The sequence below is a fragment of the Oncorhynchus tshawytscha genome, linkage group LG26 (assembly GCF_018296145.1).
Source record: "Oncorhynchus tshawytscha isolate Ot180627B linkage group LG26, Otsh_v2.0, whole genome shotgun sequence".
Classification (NCBI taxonomy): Eukaryota; Metazoa; Chordata; class Actinopteri; order Salmoniformes; family Salmonidae; genus Oncorhynchus; species Oncorhynchus tshawytscha.
The window spans coordinates 155,321-175,318 of NC_056454.1; the positions used below are offsets into that span (position 1 = coordinate 155,321).

Below are 19,998 nucleotides of genomic sequence, written 5' to 3' on the forward strand. Positions count from 1 at the left end.
TTGTTGATTTCCTCTATTGCTTTTAGAGGTCTACTGTCCACCTGGTAATTGTGTGGTTCCAAATTATAGTGTCACCTTCAGAATGATGTATGGTTTCAGGGAGAAGCCAGCTGTGAGCCTGCGACCAGACACAGTGGATAAAGAGTCACCTACAGATGGATGTGTGGATTCAGGGAGAAGCCAGTGTGACTCACCACCTGGATTCGGTCTTATGTAGCAACATTTGAAATAGTGTTTTTTTTACATTAGAAAGAAGTAGACTCAGAGCTACAAAATGGTATAGCATACATTGCATTTGAGGAACAATGGGAAAGTATTTCTGCTTTGAAAGTTGATCAACTTGTAAAATCGCCTTTTGAATGTTTTGCTATCTAGTGAAGAGCTCTTCTTTGTCTACACCCATTCAGCATTAGCCCCACCAATCTTGTTTCTCTCTTAAAGAGCCCATTTGACGCTCTGGCCGGTGAATTGTTTACGTCTGGATAGCATGAAAACAGCCGAATCAGCTCTGCTGGCAACAATTTCATTAAGCTTTTTTTGCAGACGTTTACTGACACCGGCCATATTAGCTAGTTAAACAATGAGCAGTGTCAACAATAGGAGCTAACCAACCATGTTCAATGTTAGCTAGCTAACATTAGGCTAACTTGAACAGCACACTGCTCTGGGAAACTAATAAGCTAACAGCTAACATTTGCTAGCTAGGTAGCTAACAGTACACTTTAGCATAAGACGTATAGCTAGCTTGGTAAACAAAGTGTAAGTACACACATGTCACAACATTAGCTAATGAGCCAGCCAGCTAACGTTAGCTAGTTAAACAACAATGAAGAGTGCCACAGTGCTGGGAGCTAACCAACCATGTTTAATGTTAGCTAACTAGAACAGCAAACGGCTCTGGAAACAGCTAGCTGGCTAACAGTAGACTTTAGCTTGAAATGAAACCACTTTGTCAAAATTAGAAAACGTGTAATATCAGAAAAGGTAACTAGCTATCTTACCTATATACATCATCGTGCATGGACACGTCTCCCTTTCAGGAATGTCATGCCACGGTAGCCCTTAGCTTGAAGACGTAATCCGGAGACAGGTGTTTTCTCCATCTCTTTAGCTATCATACTCTAATTCCACTCATTTCAAAACTTGATCCTCCACAAAGTTTTTTTAAAAAGCCGAGTTCGGCAGAATTATCCACACAGACTGACAAGCTTCTATGGAAGACCAATCCGAACTCCTCTCTCGGCATGTCCAGCCCACTCATCTCAGCCAATCCTGGCTAGTGGGAAGGTTGCTCGCTTTCTCTGTGGCTTAACTAACAATTGTATTTACTGATGGGATACAAGTTTGTTATTAAGGCACATGAAAGTTCACATAGTCAAGAAGGCATTTCAGCCAAAAAACGCATTTTGATAAAAAAAAACATTTTTTACTTTCAAACGGCTCTCCTGTGAAGTTGTGACTTGCTGTGACATACACCTAGTTTCCTGAATCGAGTCACATAATTGTCTAATATTAGATGGCTCTTTAAAACTTAAGAATCGGTGGGTCCCCTGCTGGACGTTGAGCTAACGTAGGCAATTTGCATGAGGTTGTAAGTAACAAGAACATTTCCCAGGACATAGACATATCTGATATTGGCAGACAGCTTAAATTATTGCTATCTAACTGCACTGTTAAACAAACACTCAAACAGGCAACAGAAGTAGGATTGGTCTTATTTTTGAAAATACATCGATGTTTTAAAAAGCGATGCACATTTAACAGTTAGGTTATTGATTATAGGCCTAATTAAGTTCAGGTTTCCTCTCTCCTCACTTTTCGTAGACAATAAGGCAAAGGCATTTTTCAAATTTCCTCATTCCGCTGCTGCCTCCGGCATTGTTCTCAACACCAATATGTTGGTTAATCTTGCTATTATGCACACAGGAACATGGTCTAGGAAAAGGCTCCAATTCAACAGTGCACTGATGTGCTTCCAAACTGTGATAAAAATTACAGACCTCTACATGGTTTGTAAGTAGGAAAACCTGCACAATCGGCAGTGTATCAAATACTTGTTCTCCCCACTGTATATGAAATTGATTAATTACACCGTTTGATTGTTGCAGTCAAAATGACTGCTCATTAGTTTGAAGGTGGGTTCCATCGAGGCCCAGCAGTTTGTCTCCTCCCCTTCTACACTGATTGAAGTAGATTTAACAAGTGACATAAGGGATCATAGCTTTCACCTGTATTCACCTGGTCAGTCTGTCATGGAAAGAGCAGGTGTTCGTAATATTTTGTACACTCAGTGTACAAAGGTTAATTTAACAGTAAAATAAGACGATGCATAAAAAAATGTAAGCTGTGAATGCCTCAAACTAGTTCACCAAGTTATGTTACTGTGTGACTGTGGCATGCTAGCTGCTAGCATGAAAAACCCATATTTCAAATTGGCAAGAAATAGTAATTAATGCAATGAAATATGCTATAATGTGCATATCAGCACATGACTCTCAATCTTACATAAAGTATGACGATAGTTCAGAAAAAAATTCAAAAGACTTTATCTGCTGGTCGCCTCAACACAAGTTTTGTTGCAGCTCTGAAATTGGCCACTAGTGGGAACTTACACACTGTCAATAACTTCGGAATAAAACATGCAGATGAATTGGTTGAAACATTAAACAGTAAAGTTATTATAAATAAATAAAAAATATAGAATTAGGCTTAATAGGTAAGTTTTCCCAGCTAATTGTTTTTCAAAAGTATAATAACACCAAAGGTCTGTATCGCCACTACAAAGATCCCTAATTGCCCACACCTATGCACAATCAACACTAAACAAGACTTCCTGGCAGAGCGTTATTTCTATCCCAATCCTTGCCCCAACCTGTGCATGAACTAGGGACACTGAACACATCTGTGTGAGGACCTTTTCAAGGAAGAATGTGTTTGTTTCTTATGATTCTATGCATCATTTTTGAATTTTCTTCATTGTTTTATATTTTTTTGCTTCCTTAAAAATGAATGTTATCTATGTATTTCTACTATGTTTTGTATCTTTCCCCAGGTCGTTGCTGTAAATGAGAATGTATTCTGTCAACTCACCAGGTAAAATAAGGAATAAATTAAACATCAACAACTGTCACACATGAATCATTGTTAGCTATCGCTCCATAAAATCCGTCTGAGGGATGAAGGGATGAAGTCGCCAAGTGAATGCTACTAGCGTGCACCTCAAACTAGCTATCCATTTCACATCGGCTACAAATCACATTTTACACGTTTCGTAAACTAACATCTTACTTGCAGCTCCTTCCTAACAACAGAGAGAGAAAAAGAGAAACAATAGAAAAATAATAAGGAATAAATACACAATGAGGAATTATAACTTGGCTTTATACGATATGCAGGGGTACGAGGTAATTGAGGTAAATATGTACATATAAGTAGGGATAAAGTGACTAGGCATCAGGATAGACAAACAGTAACAACAGCGTATATGATGAGTCAAAAGAGTTAGTTCAAAAAGGGTCAATGCAGATAGTAAAATAGTTAACCAATAGCTACCCGGACTAAATGTTTAGCAGGGCCACAGAGCTGTGTTTAAATAGTACTTATTTTTTTCCAAATACTTGAGTATTTGCTTGAGCCTGCCTGGAGAGCCCGATACACTACCGGTCAAAAGTTTTAGAACATTCAAGGGTTTTTCTTTATTTTTACTATTTTATACATTGTAGAATAATAGTGAAGATATCAAAACTATGAAATGTTATTTAACTTGGCAAGTCAGTTAAAACAAATTCTTATTTACAATGACGGCCTAGGAACAGTGGGTTAACTGCCTTGTTCAGGGGCAGAACGACAAATTTCTACCTCGTCAACTCGGGGATTCGACCTAGCAACCTTTCGGTTACTGGCCCAACACTCTAATCACTAGGCTACCTGCCGCCCCAAAGCATTCCAGGTGAATAAATAACACACATGGAATCATGTAGTAACCAAAAAAAGTGTTAAACAAATCCAAATATATTTTATATTTGAGATTCTTCAAAGTAGCCACCATTTGCATTCTCTCAACCAGCTTCACCTGGAATGCTTTTCCAACAGTCTTGAAGGAGTTCTCACACATGCTGAGCACTTGTTGGCCGCTTTTCCTTCACTCTGCGGTCTGACACATCCCAAACCATCTCAATTTGGTTGAGGTCGGGAATTGTGGAGGCCAGGTCATCTGATGCAGCACTCAATCACTCCCTTTCTTGGTCAAATAGCCTTTACACAGCCAGGAGGTGTGTTGTGTCATAGTCCTGTTGAAAAACAAATGATAGTCCCACTAATCCCAAACCACTGACACGGTCGCCAGGTGTACGGTGTTTCTTCCAACACATTGGTGCGGCTGGCTTCCGGGTTAAGTGGGCATTGTGTCAAGAAGCAGTGCGGCTTGGCTGGGTTGTGTTTCTGAGGACGCACTGCTCTTCCGCTCTCACGAGTCCCACCTCTGCAACTCCTGTACGGACAAGAGTGTAACTACCAATTGGATACAATTTCCAAAACTAAAGCATTGTATTTGAGACCATTCATTCACTAAACCCTAAACCTCAACTTCATCTTGTAATGAATCATGTGGAAATTTAGCAGTTTGAGGTCACTGAACTACTTGGAGTAACCCTGGATTGTAAACTGTCATGGTCAATACATATTGATACAACAGTAGCTAAGATGGGGAGAAGTCTGTCCATAATGAAGTGCTGCTCTTCCTTATTACACTATCAACAAGGCAGGTCCTACAGGCCCTAGTTTTGTCGCACCTAGACTACTGTTCAGTAGTGTGGTCAGGTGCCACAAAAAGGGACTTGGGAAATCGCTATTGGCTCTGTACAGGGCAGCATGGCTGGCCATTAAAAATACACAGAGAGCCCTGAGGCCTACATAGGCTACTGTAAAAATGCATTTTTGTTTTTATTGGAATAGAAACTAGAGGTCGACCGATTATGATTTTTCAATACCGATACCGATTATTGGAGGGCCAAAAAAAGCCGATACCGATTAACCTGACGGTTTTTATTTTATCTGTAATAATGACAATTACAACAATACTGAAGGAACACTTATTTTAACTTAATATAATACATCAATAAAATCAATTTAGCTTCAACTAAATAATGAAACATGTTCAATTTGGTTTAAATAATGCAAAAACAAAGTGTTGGAGAAGAAAGTAAAAGTGCAATATGTGCCATGTAAGAAAGCTAACGTTTCAGTTCCTTTATCAGAACATGACAACATATGAAAGCTGGTGGTTCCTTTTGACATGATTCTTCAATATTCCCAGGTAAGAAGTTTTAGGTTGTAGTTATTATAGGGCTATTTCTCTCTATACCATTTGTATTTCATTAACCTTTGACTATGGGATGTTCTTATAGGCACTTTAGTATTGCCAGTGTAACAGAATAGCTTCTGTCCCTCTCCTCGCTCCTACCTGGGCTCGAACCAGCAACACAACGACAACAGCCACCCTCGAAGCAGCGTTACCCATCGCTCCTCAAAAGCTGTGGCCCTTGCAGAGCAAGGGGAACAACTACTCCAAGTCTCAGAGCGAGTGACGTTTGAAATGCTTTTAGCGCGCACCCCGCTAACTAACTAGCCATTTCACATCGGTTACACCAGCCTAATCTCGGGAGTTGATAGGCTTGAAGTCATAAACAGTTGCTGGCAATTGCACGAAAGTGTTGTTTGAATGAATGCTTACGAGCCTGCTGTTGCCTACCATCGCTCAGTCAGACTGCTCTATCAAATCATAGACTTCGGTATAACATGATAACATACAGAAATATGAGCCTTAGGTTATTAATATGGTTGAATCCGGAAACTATCATCTCGAAAATAAGACGTTTATTGTTTCAGTGAAATACGGAACCGTTTCGTATTTTATCTAACGGGTGGCATTCTTAAGTCTAAATATTCCTCTTACATTGCACAACCTTCAATGTTATGTCATAATTACGTAAAAGTCTGGCAAATTAGGCAGCTCAAACAGTTGCAATTTCACCCGGTTAATATTGCCTGCTAACCTGGCTTTCTTTTAGCTAAATATGCAGGTTTAAAAATATCTACTTCTGTGTATTGATTTTAAGAAAGGCATTGATGTTTATGGTTAGGTTCACATTGGAGCAACGATACGCATCGATTATATGCAACGCAGGACACGCTAGATAAACTAGTAATATCATCAACTGTGTAGTTAACTAGTGATTATGATTGATTGTTTTTTATAAGATGATATGTTTAATGCTAGTTAGCAACTTACCTTGACTTACTGCATTCCCGTAACAGGCAGTCTCCTCGTGGAGTGCAATGAGAGGCAGGTGGTTAGAGCGTTGGACTAGTTAACTGTAAGATTGAATCCCTCAAGCTGACAAGGTTAAAATCTGTCGTTCTGGCCCTGAACAAGGCAGTTAACCCACCGTTCCTAGGCCATCATTGAAAATAAGAATTTAACTAGAACCTGCCTAGTTAAATAAAGGTATTTAAAAAAAATAAAAATAAACGGCCAAATAGGTGTCCAAAAATACTGATTTCTGATTGTTATGAAAACTTGAAATCGGCCCTAATTAATCGGCCATTCCGATGAATCGTTCTACCTCTAATAAAAACACCATAATATTAAGGAACATTAATACCAAATGTTTTAGTCTCTAGTACAGCCAATATTTAAAACAGTCAACTGCATTTGTGAATTCAATCGCTGTAGCCGAGATGTTGCGGTTTATTCATTGTTTAATTAAATGCTTCCTTTATTTAGTTTTTTAAAACTAAAATGCTTGACTGTATTTAAAGACATGGATGATTTGTATGCTGTGTGATGACATGCACAGATGAATCATTGATTGATATACTTACTGTATATTGTAGTAGTTCTTTATGCCAATAAGTACGCTAAAACGTCTATAGTAAACAGGACTCTTAGGCCTACAGCTGTGTCATTTAAAGAGAGCACGGGTTTTAGGAATAGGGAATGTTTTTCCTAAGCAAATGAAGGATTTTGGTTACAGAACTTTTCACTCAGCTCCGTACCACCCTGCATCCACCTGCTGTCTTGCCTCTGAAGCTAAGATTGGTTGGACCTGGTCAGTCCCTGGATGGGAGACAAGATGCTGCTGGAAGTGGTGTTGTTGTTCCTCTGGTCAATTAAAAAATACAAAAAAATATCCCAATGCCCCAGGGCATCTTGCCGATGGGACGTTAAACGGGTGTCCTGACTCTGTGGTCACTAAAGATCCTATGGCACTTAACGTAAGAGTAGGGTGTTAATCCCGTTAATCCCATGTCATTTACAAAATAGCCTCCAATACCATACTCACAGTGCAATCTGTTTTGTCACCAAAGCTGCATATACTACCCACCATTGCGACCTGTACGCTCTCGTTGGCTGGCCCTCGCTTCATACTCATCGCCAAACCCACTGACTCCATGTCATCTACAAGACCCTGCTAGGTAAAGTCCCCCCTTATCTCAGCTCGCTGGTGACCATAGCATCACCCACCTGTAGCACGCGCTCCAGCAGGTATATCTCTCTGGTCACCCCCAAAACCAATTCTTTCTTTGTCTGCCTTTCCTTCCAGTGCTCTGCTGCCAATGACTGGAACGAACTACAAAAATGTCTGAAACTGGAAACACTTATCTCCCTCACTAGCTTTAAGCACCAACTGTCAGAGCAGCTCACAGATTACTGCACCTGTACATAGCCCACCTATAATTTAGCCCAAACAACTACCTCTTTCCCTACTGTTTTTATTTTATTTATTTATTTTGCTTCTTTGCACCCCATTATTTGTATTTCTACTTTGTACATTCTTCCACTGCAAATTTACCATTCCAGTGTTTTACTTGCTATATTGTATTTACTTTGCCACCATGGCCTTTTTTTGCCTTTACCTCCCTTATCTCGCCTCATTTGCTCACATCGTAAATAGACTTGTTTATACTGTATTATTGACTGTATGTTTGTTTTACTCCATGTGTTACTCTGTCATTGTATGTGTCGAACTGCTTTGCTTTATCTTGGCCAGGTCGCAATTGTAAATGAGAACTTGTTCTCAACTTGCCTACCTGGTTAAATAAAGGTAAAATAAAATCCCGGTGTCCTGGCTAAATTACAAAATCTGTCCCTCATACCATCACGGTCACCAAATCATCTCCAGCTTACAATTGGATCGTTCATCCACCCTTTTCTCCCATGTAACTATTCCCCAGGTCGTTGCTGTTAATGAGAATGTGTCCACAGTCAACTTACCTGGTAAAATACGAGGGAGAAAGTGAAATGGCTGTAATTATGTTGTAGCTTCAGCAGCACGGACAGAGGAATAAACACTTTGATCTGTGGTGGTTGCTGCAGCAGGGAGGAGAGAGCGACACAAAGTCTGAGTCTGGCCCAGCACAATCAAATTCATTTCTGTTCGGAGTCCCTCTCGTCATTTGTGCGTCTTAATTATTTAATCAAACTGTGTGCTTAAAGCAATAGACAAGCTCAGTGAATATAAACTCTGCAACAAAAAAAAATCCCTTTTTCAGGCCCATATCTTTAAAAGATCATTCGTAAAAATCCAAGTAACTTGATCTTCATTGTAAAGGGTTTAAACATTGTTTCTCATGCTTGTTCAATGAACTGTAAACAATGAATGAACATGCACCTGTGGAACGGTCGTTAAGACGCTAACAGCTCAAACGGTAGGCAATTAAGGTCACTTATGAAAACTCAGGACACTAAAGAGGCCTTTCTACTGACTCTGAAAAACACCAAAACAAAGATAACCAGGGTCCCTGCTCATCTGCGTGAACGTGCCTTAGGCATGCTGCAACGAGGCATGAGGACTGCAGATGTGGCCAGGGCAATAAATTGCAATACCATACTGTGAGATGCCTAAGACAGCGCTACAGGGAGACAAGACGCACAGCTGATCGTCCTCGCAGTGGCAGACCACGTGTAACAACACCTGCACAGGATCATTACATCCGAACATCATACCTGTGGGACAGGTACAGGATGGCAACAAAAACTGCCCGAGTTACAGCAGGAATGCACAATCCCTCCATCAGTGCTCAGACTGTCCGCAATAGGCTGAGAGAGGCTGGACTGAGGGCTTGTAGGCCTGTTGTAAGGCAGGTCCTCACCAGACATCACCCCCTATGGGCACAAACCCACCGTCGCTGGACCAGACAGGACTGGCAAAAAGTTCTCTTCACCGACGAGTCGCAGTTTTCTCTCACCAGGGGTGATGGTCGGATTCACGTTTATCGTTGAAGGAATGAGCGTTACACCGAGGCCTGTACTCTCGAGCGGGATGGATTTGGAGGTGGAGTGTCTGTCATGGTCTGGGGTGGTGTGTCATAGCATCATCAGACTGAGCTTGTTGTCATTGCAGGCAATCTCAACGCTGTGTATTACAGGGAAGACATCCTCCTCCCTCATGTGGTACCCTTCTTGCAGGCTCGTCCTGACATGACCCTCCAGCATGACAATGCCACCAGCCATACTGCTCGTTCTGTGCGTGACTTTCTGCACGACAGGAATGTTAGTGTTCTGCCATGGCCAGAGAAGAGCCCGGGTCTCAATCCCATTGAGCACATCTGGGGCCTGTTGGATTGGAGGGTGAGGGTTAGGGCCATTTCCCCCCAGAAATGTCCCGGGAACTTGCAGGGGCCTTGGAGGAAGAGTGGGGTAACATCACAGCAAGAACTGGCAAATCTGGTGCAGTCCATGAGAAGGAGACTCACTGCAGTACTTAATGCAGCTGGTGGCCACACCAGATACTGACTGTTACTTTTGGTTTTGACCCTCCCGTTTGTTCAGGGACACATTATTCCATTTCTGTTTAGTCACATGTCTGTGGAACATTCTTTTTTTGCTGACTTTAGTTGAATTGATTAAACACAGGATGTGTGAATATATGGAAAAATACACGTTTAACAATGCAGACCAATCGATTGGTCGAAAGAACAGACGACTCTTGGTCGACCAAGATACATTTTTGGGGGAGACAACCCTAAAATAGTCGCACTCTGGAGCCCTGATTTCAAACCAGACCTTTCTACAAAACACTCCACACTTAAAGCAGCCAAAACGGTCCTTTCATTTTCTCTTCTAGTTAATTTCCATGAATTCTTAATTCTTCATCTTTATTCTTCCCTCATCTTCGTCCCAGGTGCCGACCATTCTGAACGCGCTACAGAGGAGCGTGCAGGCCGTGCTGGTGGGCAAGATCCAGATCCAAGATTGGTTCGGCAACGGCATCAAGCGGGCGGCACTGATGAACAAGTGGGTACTGAAGGAGGTGACCGTCAATGAGGCTGAGCGCTGCCTGCTGCAGACCGACGGCTCTTTCCTCTACCTGCTCTGCAAGGATGGCCTCTACAAAGTGGGCTCCGGCTACAGTGGCACCGTCAGGGTAGGTAGGGTGGGATGACATGTTGGTGTCTACTTGAGTGCTTTTTTCAAGTGTGATTTATTACACTCCTATAGCAGTCAATACAAACTAATCCATGAGCATACAAGATACACATGACGTCAAGCAAAGAGGCACGCCTTGAAATACATCCACAGGTACACCTCCAATTGACTCAAATGATGTCAATGATCCTGTCAGAAGCTTCTAAAGCCATTACATTTTCTGGAATTTTCCAAGCTGTTTAAAAGCAGTCAACTTAGTGTTTGTAAACTTCTGACCCACTGGAATTGGTACAGTGAATTATAAGTGAAATAATCTGTCTGTAAACAATTGTTGGAAAAATGACTTGTGTCATGCACAAAATAGATGTCCTAACCAACTTGCCAAAACTAGTAGTTGAAAAATAAATGTATGTAAACTTCTGACTTCAACTGTGACCCTGCTCCTCACCTAACCCCAAACTGTGTATATATTATTTGTGTGTGTGTGTGTGTTAATCAATAATGTACTGCGGTCTTAAAGCTACTCATTAATCAATGAGCAGAAATATGGCATTGGTGACCTCCTTTACCGTTCAGTTCTAGACTTTGTTGTAGTCGGTTTGTTATGGCTACTGGTGTTCCTGCTTGTCACTGTGATTCGGTCAGGGGTTCCAAGACTAACTACCAATTGGACATCATGAAAAAGGGTTGAAAGTATTACACAAAAAGTAAATTGCAATTTATTGTCGAATGAGCGGTTGTTCATGTTCAAAGTATAAGCATTTCCATGAGTGTAGTGTTTTTATGGGGTCCACCCACTTCTTGAGCTGGCCCCACCCCTTTACTTTGTCGACCAAGCCGTCATATTGGCTTAGCCCACTAGGGACTTTTCAGTGTATCATGTCAGTAACCAATGAATAACTAGTCTGTGTGTGTAGTTCTGTGATTGATTAGTTAGTTAGTAAATCAATAATTAAGCTAATTTGAATATCGATGATTTATGATGCTAGGTATCGTGCTGATATCCAAGTGTTTGCAAAGCTCAGGAATGAGACTGATGTAATAATACATTAATAGAAGACTGTAATTGATAAGATAATAAAATACCTGAAGAGTTACATTTGGGAAATTGCAACTCTATAAACATTTTCCCGTGGTGCCCCGACTTCCTATTAATTACAATTCCATGATTCATTAAATGATTACACACAGAGAATTTATTTGATAATATAAGTTCCCCAAGCACACAGTGGCCTCTTCTTAAATGGAAGAATTTTGAACCATCAAGACTCTTCCTAGAGCTGGCCGCCCGGCCAAACTGAGCAATCGGGGGAGAAGGGCCTTGCAGGGAGGTGAGCAAGAACCCGAAGGTCCCTCTAACAGAGCTCCAGAGTTCCTCTGCATAGATGGGAGAACCTTCCAGAAGGACAACCATCCCTGCTGCTCTCCACCAATCAGGCCTTTTATTGAAGTGGCCAGATGGAAGCCACTCCTCAGTAAAAGGCACATGACAGCCCACTTGGCGTTTGCCAAAAGGCACTTAAAGGACTCTCAGAACATGAGACACGAGTCAATGGTCTGATGAAACCAAGATCGAACTGTTTGGCCTGAATGCCAAGTGTCACATCTGGAGGAAACCTGGCACCATCCTTATGGTGAAACATGTTTGTGGCAGTATCATGCTGTGGGGATGTTTTTCAGCGGCAGGGACTGGGAAACTAGTCATGATTGAGGGAACGATGAATGGAGCAAAGTACAGAGATCCTTAATGAAAACCTGCTCCAGAGTTCTCATGATCTCGACTGGGGCGAAGGTTCACGTTCCAACAGGACAACGACCCTAAGCACACAGTCAAGACAACGCAGGAGTGGCTTCGGGACAAGTCTCAATGTCCTTGAGTGACCCAGCCAGAGCCCGAACCCCATCGAACATCTCTGAAGAGACCTGAAAATAGCTGTGCAGCGACGGTCCCCATCCAACCTGACAGAGCTTGAGAGGATCTGCAGAGAAGAATGGGAAAAGCTCCCCAAATACATGTGTGCCAAGCTTGTAGCGTCATACGCAAGAAGACTCTAGGCTGTAATCGCTGGCAGAGATGCTTCAATAATTTACTGAGCAAAGGCTCTGAATACTATTTTATTTTTAATTTAAAAAAAAAGGTGTTTGTGCTTTGTCATTATGGGGTATTGTGTGTAGATTGATGAGGGGGAAAAACCGATTTAATACATTTTAGAATAATACTGTGATAGACTACATTCTATCACAGTGCCATCCGTTTTGTCACCAAAGCCCCATATACCACCCACCACTGCGACCTGTATGCTCTAGTCGGCTTCTACACTGCTTTGCTTTATCTTGGTCAGGTCGCAGTTGTAAATGAGAACTTGTTCTCAACTAGCCTACCTGGTTAAATAAAGTTGAAAAAAAAATGTAGCGTAAAACGTTGAGTCGGAATACTTTCCGAATGAACTGTACATATCGAATCATCTGGAAAGGGAACATTTGGCTATGCGTTTGGGATTGCACTCTAACATTGGATCAGTGTGTGTATTCCAGGGCCACGTGTATAATTCCACATCATGCTTCAGGAATTGGATGGAGAAGAGATCATGGTTGGGCTTCGCTCAGGTAATTTAACTTCAATTTTTGTGTTAATCTTAATTTTGATTCCACATGACGAAAACATTAAAGACTAGGGAACTTGGAATTCTATTTCATCACTAGTTATGGTTGTCTTATAGTCGTACAATGCTGTTGGCTGACTGCATAGATTTGTATCACCCCCTATTTGACCCAATAAGCATGGTTGCTGATCTGTATGCAGTAAATGCTTAAGTTGATAACGATTCTGCTCCTACTGAATCCCTTTAGGGGTTAGGAAGGAATAGGTTTTTACCCCCAAAATTACATTTATTGATGAGGCACTGTTTGTTTCTATGGAGTTCCTGCGGATCCAACTTCTGGATCTCTTTTCCCTACAGCTTAAGGTCTGAAATTTTTGCTTGTGCGGGATTGTCTACTTTACGCCTCTTTACTCGTTCGGCAGCTCAGAGAACAGGCAACTCTGGTGAATGGTGCCCGTTTTGTAAAGTTAGATCAGATCTGAATCAATGTCTGCAAGATCACATAATTATAGTATTCTATATACAGATGCAGGATGTTAATTTGACCAGTATTGTCGCAGCAAAATAATCCTGCAATATCAGGATTTGAACATTTAGTTCCTAATGTTGCTTGATCGGTGGTTAGGCTATTAGCTGGCCATAATTTGGTTACATGAAAATGAAAAGTGTAATACTGTTTATATAACCATGTATTAGTGCAGGCTTTCTGTGAATTAATGTAAATCACAACACTCATCTGAATTCCCTGCAGCGCAGGACATTTCTCAGAAACAACAGTGTTGCCAAATTAAGATCCTACATCTGCAACAGAACTGAATATAATAGCGTAGTGTAGCGTTACGGAAAGACTAATTTCTTATGAGGATGATTGTGCAAATGGTCGCTTTTGTCTCCGGTGGCCATAACTCAACAGGATACACTACGAGGCAAAACATATCCTACAGTTTAACATCATCTGCTCTAAAATTCCCTCACTGTACTTCATTCAAAACACTGGGATTCACCCAAATAATTTGCATTCCTTGATCCTTTCTCGGCATTGTAAGGCTGCATTGAGACAATGACTTATCAATGACCCAGGCCCAGCTCATCTAATCCCTACCATTGTGGCGCTGAGTTGTCATAATGCTTCAGCAAATGTACATTATCCCAGGGGTGTTGGAAGACACAATGTAAGTAACCTCATTTATGTCCCTCTTACTTCCCCGAATGCCTCTGCTGACCCTACAGCTGTTGTATGCTGTAGTCATATGCCTATGAAGCTGAGTTATACCGTTAGCACTGGGGTGGTGTGCCCAAGCAGGAAGTCCAGTGTGCAGATCACCCTGCACTAACATAAATAACCCAAGCATCTCTACCTCTGCTAAGCTTCCCAGTAAAGCAAGAAAAACATTCAAGCATCCCAGAAAAGTGTAAAAAATATCACACGTTTACCAATGTAGCTTAACAGATTATGTTTTCGGACACTCTCTGAAAGTAACTTCGATAGTACCTTTGATACAGTGGTAGCAATACATGGTTATAAGATCAACAGAAAATACAGAAATGCCAAAGGTGGAGGTTTGGCTGTTTATATTCAGAACTACATTCTTGTAATGCTGTTGAAGTAATATGGCTACAGGTTCATCTGCCTCATCTAAAGCCCATTCTGGTGGGAAGCTGCTATAGACCACCAAGTGCTAACAGTAAGTAAGTATCTGGATAACTTGTGAAATGCTTGATTAATGTACACTGCCGTTCAAAAGTTTGGGATCACTTAATGTCCTTGTTTTTGAAAGAAAAGCACATTTCTTGTCCATTAAAATAACACCGCATTTATCATAAATACAGTATTGATATTGTTAATGTTGTAAATGACTATGGTAGCTGGAAAAGGCTGATTTTTAATGGAATATCTACATAGGAGTATAGAGGCCCATTATCAACAACCATCACTCCTGTGTTCCAATGGTACTTTGTTAGCTAATCCAAGTTTATCATTTTAAAAAGCTAATTGATCATTAGAAAACCCGTTTGCAGGTATGTTAGCACAGCTGAAAACTGTTCTGATTTAAAGAAGCAATAAAACTGCCGTTGAGACCAGTTGAGTTTCTGGAGCATCAGCAATTGTGGGTTCGATTACAGGCTCAACATGGCAAGAAACAAATCACTTTCTTCTGAAACCCGTCAGTCTATTCTTGTTCTGACAAATGAAAGCTATTCCATGCAAGAAATTGCCAAGAAACTGAAGATCTCGTACAACACTGTATACTACTCCCTTCACAGAACAGTGCAAAATGGCTCTAAACAGAATAGAAAGAGTGGGAGGCCCCGGTGCACAACTGAGCAAGAGGACAAGTACATTAGTGTCTAGTTTGAGTAACAGATGCCTCACAAGTCCTCAACTGGCAGCTTCAATAAATAGTACCCGCAAAACACCAGTCTCAATGTCAACAGTGAAGAGGTGACCGTTGAGGCGTCTGTTTAATCCCAGAAGCCGACCCAAGACGACGGCACCGCAGAAGGGGCAGAAGGCACGGCCTCCTGGTCAGGCTCTGTAGACGTGCACATCGCCCACCGCTCCCGAGTGTACTACTTGCCAATATCCAGTCTCTTGACATCTAGGTAGACGAAGTTCGAGAAAGGGTTGCCTTCCAGAGAGACATCAGAGATTGCAACATTCTTTGTTTCATGGAAACACGGCTTTCTCGTGATATTTTGTCGGAATGATTTCAGCCACCGGGCTTCTCCATGCATCGAGCCGACAGAGATTAACACCTCTCTGGGAAGAAGGGTGGGAGTGTATGCTTCATGATGTATTCGACTCATGGCATAATCATAACAACATACAGGAACTCAAGTCCTTCTGCTCACCCGAACTAGAATTCCTCGCAATCAAATGCCGGCCATATTACCTTCCAAGTGAATTCTCGTTAGCTATCGTCACATCTGTGTACGCTCCCCCTCAAGCAGACACCAAGATGGCCCTAAAGGTACTTCACTGGACTCTATGTATACTGGAAACCATATATCCTGAGGCTGCATTTATTGTAGCTGGGGATTTTAACGAAGTAAATCTGAGAACAAGGCTACCTAAATTCTATTAGAATATTGATTGCACTACGCCCGGGGATAATCCACTTGACCACTGCTACTAAAGGCAAAAAGAACTGAACTAAATGACTACCGCCCTGTAGCACTCACTTCTGTCTTCATGCTTTGAGAGACTAGTCAAGGATCCACCTTACCGGCCACCCTAGACCCACTTCAGTTTACGTACCGCCCTAACAGATCCACAGACCATGCAATCGCCATCACACTGCCCTATCCCATCTGGACAAGAGGAATACCTATGTAAGAATGCTGTTCATTGACTATAGCTCAGCATTCAACACCATAGTACCCTCCAAGCTCATCAAGCTGGATGCCCTGGGTCTCAACCCCACCCTGTGCAATTGGGTCCTGGACTTTAACGTACAGGCAACTTGACTACTTGTCTCTTGCGTCAAAGATTAAAAAAGTTTTAATAAGAGATTGCGATTGGCTTATCTAATTGGCATTCACATGACACATACATTTTCCACATGGACGGGGATATTGGGCATTTAAAAGTTTACTGTATTACAAAGAAAATAAAAACGTTTTCTTTTTTTTTTACAAAGTTTACTGGAGGACAACTTAGTTAAAAGTAAGACAAAGTAATTTATAACTGAAATTTTCCAGTATAATATAGGTTCAGCAAATCCTCTTATTGTTTGGGATACCGTTTTAAATGTACTACCTTCAGGGGTCATTCAATTAAATATTCATCAATAATCAAAAAGCAGTTTCTGGCTAAAGAGACACGACTAACAAGGGAAATCCATAAACTAATAGTACAGGTAGATAGCAATAAAAAACGATACTACAGAGATGCAAAATAAGTTAGAGGAAAAACAAAAAACTTGAACTTATTCAAGAACGATCTAATGTAATCTATTACAAAAATAAAGCAAACTGGATGGAATATGGAGAAAAATGAACAAAATTCTTCCTGAATCTCCAATACAGATCGTTTGTGGAGTTATTACCTTTACGGTTCATGTCATGTTCATGTCCTTTGTTTTACATGTATTATTATTTTTTTTTGCAATGTTTGCTGTTTTCTTGTCTTTTCCTTTTCTCTTTAGTTCATTCTCTTGGTTGATGGTGCATTGGGGGGGTTCTTGGGGGTGGGGAATGGAATTAATTGTATTTTTTTCTTCTTCTTGCGGGTGACTGGGAGGTGTCTCGAATGGTTGAGGGACAGTTATGGGGGATCATGGAGGGTTCGGGTTCACATTTTTTGGCCTGGTGGTAGATCTGTCCTTTGACCCTGGATGCTTCTGTGTGTTGCTCTGAATGGAAATCTGTTGGATGGCTGGTATGATGTAGTTGTTGAGCGGCTTCACTGCAAGTATATTGTATGTTTTGGATATTCAATAAATAAAAAATGAAACCCTTTTGAAAAAAATTGTTTGTCCAGATACAGTAAACAAATTGACAAGATTTTAAGCATGCTTATAGGTAAGGACATTCAACAAGCAAGGCACTTACACAAATGACTGATGGTTGGCTGCGGGAAATTGATGATAAGAAGATTGTGAGGGCTGGTTTATTAGACTTCAGTGTGACATTATCAGTCTGTTGCTGGAAAAATGTATGTGTTATGGCTTTACACCCCCTGCTATATTGTGGATAAAGAGTTACCTGTCTAACAGAACACAGAGGGTGTTCTTTATTGGAAGCATCTCCAACAAAATCCAGGGAGAATCAGGAATTCCCCAGGGCAGCTGTCTAGGCCCCTTGCTTTTTCAATCTTTACGAAACAATATGCCTCTGGCCTTGAGTATAGCCAGTGTGTCTTTGTATGCGGATGACTCAACACTATACCCGTCAGCTACCACAGCAACTGAAAGGACTGCAACACTTAACAAAGAGCTGCAGTTAGTTTCATAATGGGTGGCAAGGAATAAGTTAGTCCTAAATATTTAAAACTAAAAGCATTGTATTTGGGAAAAATCATTCACACTTTGATTCCTACCCTGTCACAACTTCTACTGTATCTGTTTTTTTAATTCATTGTCATGCCAAACACCAATCAGAATCAGAATACACATTTTATTTATATGATTCCAACAAAGTTTTTGATCTAAATCACAAGTAAAATTGCATCTGGAATATTTGTTAAAAAAAATTGCAGTCATATTATTTGCCCATATTGTACAGCGTAAAGAAACTCTCGCGCAGTTATTCAGATCTTCAGCTCTGGGGAGAAGTGATCCAAGGTGGCGGGACAGGGCAGTTACCTATAAATTCGCAGTCTTGGTCTTGTTTGTATTCCTTTCCAATGTGCTACACATTCTAACTCTCTAATGGCTGTGTTGCTTTTGGGAGTTGTGACAAATGCAGTCCTAAAAGTGTATATATACAAATATTGATGCTTGTGCGCGCAGGGCTGCCTGTTGTACCGGGATATGAGTAACAACCACAGTACATCGGCCATCAAGATCGACCCAGAGACTCTGGAGCATGAGGGAACCATCACTATGCCAGGTACATGATAACACACAGTAACATATCCTTCTTCCCAATAGTGTGTTATAATAAACAATGCATACATTTTTTCATGTACCTGTTTGTAAGCAAGTTTTTATTTTTGTAATCACCTGTTTACTTACTGTTGTCTTGAACCGATGAACCTCTGAAAATAAATGTGGTATTTTTTAGATTAACTTGGAAACATTTTATATTTAATGCTCATAAAATACTTCTGGACGCTTTTAAACCTCTCACCCGCTGATTGACAATAGACCAAACCCTTTAGCCAACCATATCATTAATATACTCTACTCTAAGGCTTGTAACTACAATGTTTTCAATATTCATAATATTTCGATATAATCATAAGTAATGCATTCCGCATCCAGAAATCCAGAAATGAAACCTGATTAAACTAGGAAAGGATTGAAACATAACCAAATGGCCACAGGACAAAGATGCCTACATAGCTTTATAGATTCAATGTGCAGACACTTACGCACTTCCTCAGGATATTGAGAACTAAATCTGTCTACCTAGCCCTGTTATTTGTTTTACAGTATGCTATGTTAATATTCATTTCAAAAATATAAATAAAATGTACCAAATCATGGACGGACAGAGGCCAATGCACAGTGTTTCGGCTGAATTCCTTTGTCAAAAGCATGACAAATTCATCTCCCTATTCTTTGGATATTATAAATTCTCTGTTGAACTGTGTCCTTTTCACAGGCCTACAGACAGACGGCCAGAGCGTAGTCTTCACTGACGGAGAACACATCAACCAAATCACTGCCTGCAAAGACGTGAGTCTCCATTCACACACATACACTCACATTAATCTGCTGCACTGGTGCTAAAATTATTTTATTTGTATTTATCTTGAGAGGAGTGGATGGGTACAGACTGAAGCCCTGTGCCTAATGTAGGGGAGAGATTGCTATTATACTATAATGTAGTGTCATTCCTGCCGGACCTGCAGACCCCGATGCACGGTCTGCATTTTTCATGCTGCTTGCGGGATGGGTCGGTCAGACAGTCAACTTTGGGATAAAAATGTTTTTTATTTCTCAGATTATTTGTAATATTTTTGTATTGTATGGATTATCTATTATATTAAAGGCACCTCTTTGTCGCCTTATTCAAACACACTAATAGGTGTGTTTGAAATTCTTACTGCTTCAAGTTCAGCAGCTTACCTCTCGTCTCTTGTTGGGCACGCATGATCAAGTGCGCCATATCTGTGGTCTATAATTAATTAGCATGTAGGCTATAGTATGCATGGGCAGAAAAGCACAAGGCATGTTGTCTTCAAGGAAATTAACTTCCCAAATATGATAGTCTATAGTGTAGGCTGCTACATCGACTGGAAATAAATATTGATAACACATTCATCTGTCTTTGCCTGCAAATCGTCCTGCTCCTAAA

At 40.9% G+C, this 19,998-nt stretch overlaps 1 protein-coding gene across 13 annotated transcripts in view; it reads left to right on the forward strand.

The window, feature by feature from the left end:
* mycbp2 (MYC binding protein 2) overlaps positions 1–19,998 on the forward strand; it is a 286,672-nt gene that overhangs the window by 62,120 nt on the left and 204,554 nt on the right. For all 13 annotated transcript variants that reach the window (XM_024388610.2, XM_024388613.2, XM_024388615.2 and 10 more), the window contains exons 6-9: positions 10,185–10,427; positions 12,965–13,036; positions 18,486–18,585; positions 19,303–19,376. In XM_024388610.2, coding sequence (XP_024244378.1) covers positions 10,185–10,427; positions 12,965–13,036; positions 18,486–18,585; positions 19,303–19,376 — 489 coding nt within the window. The remainder of the gene's footprint in view (positions 1–10,184; positions 10,428–12,964; positions 13,037–18,485; positions 18,586–19,302; positions 19,377–19,998) is intronic.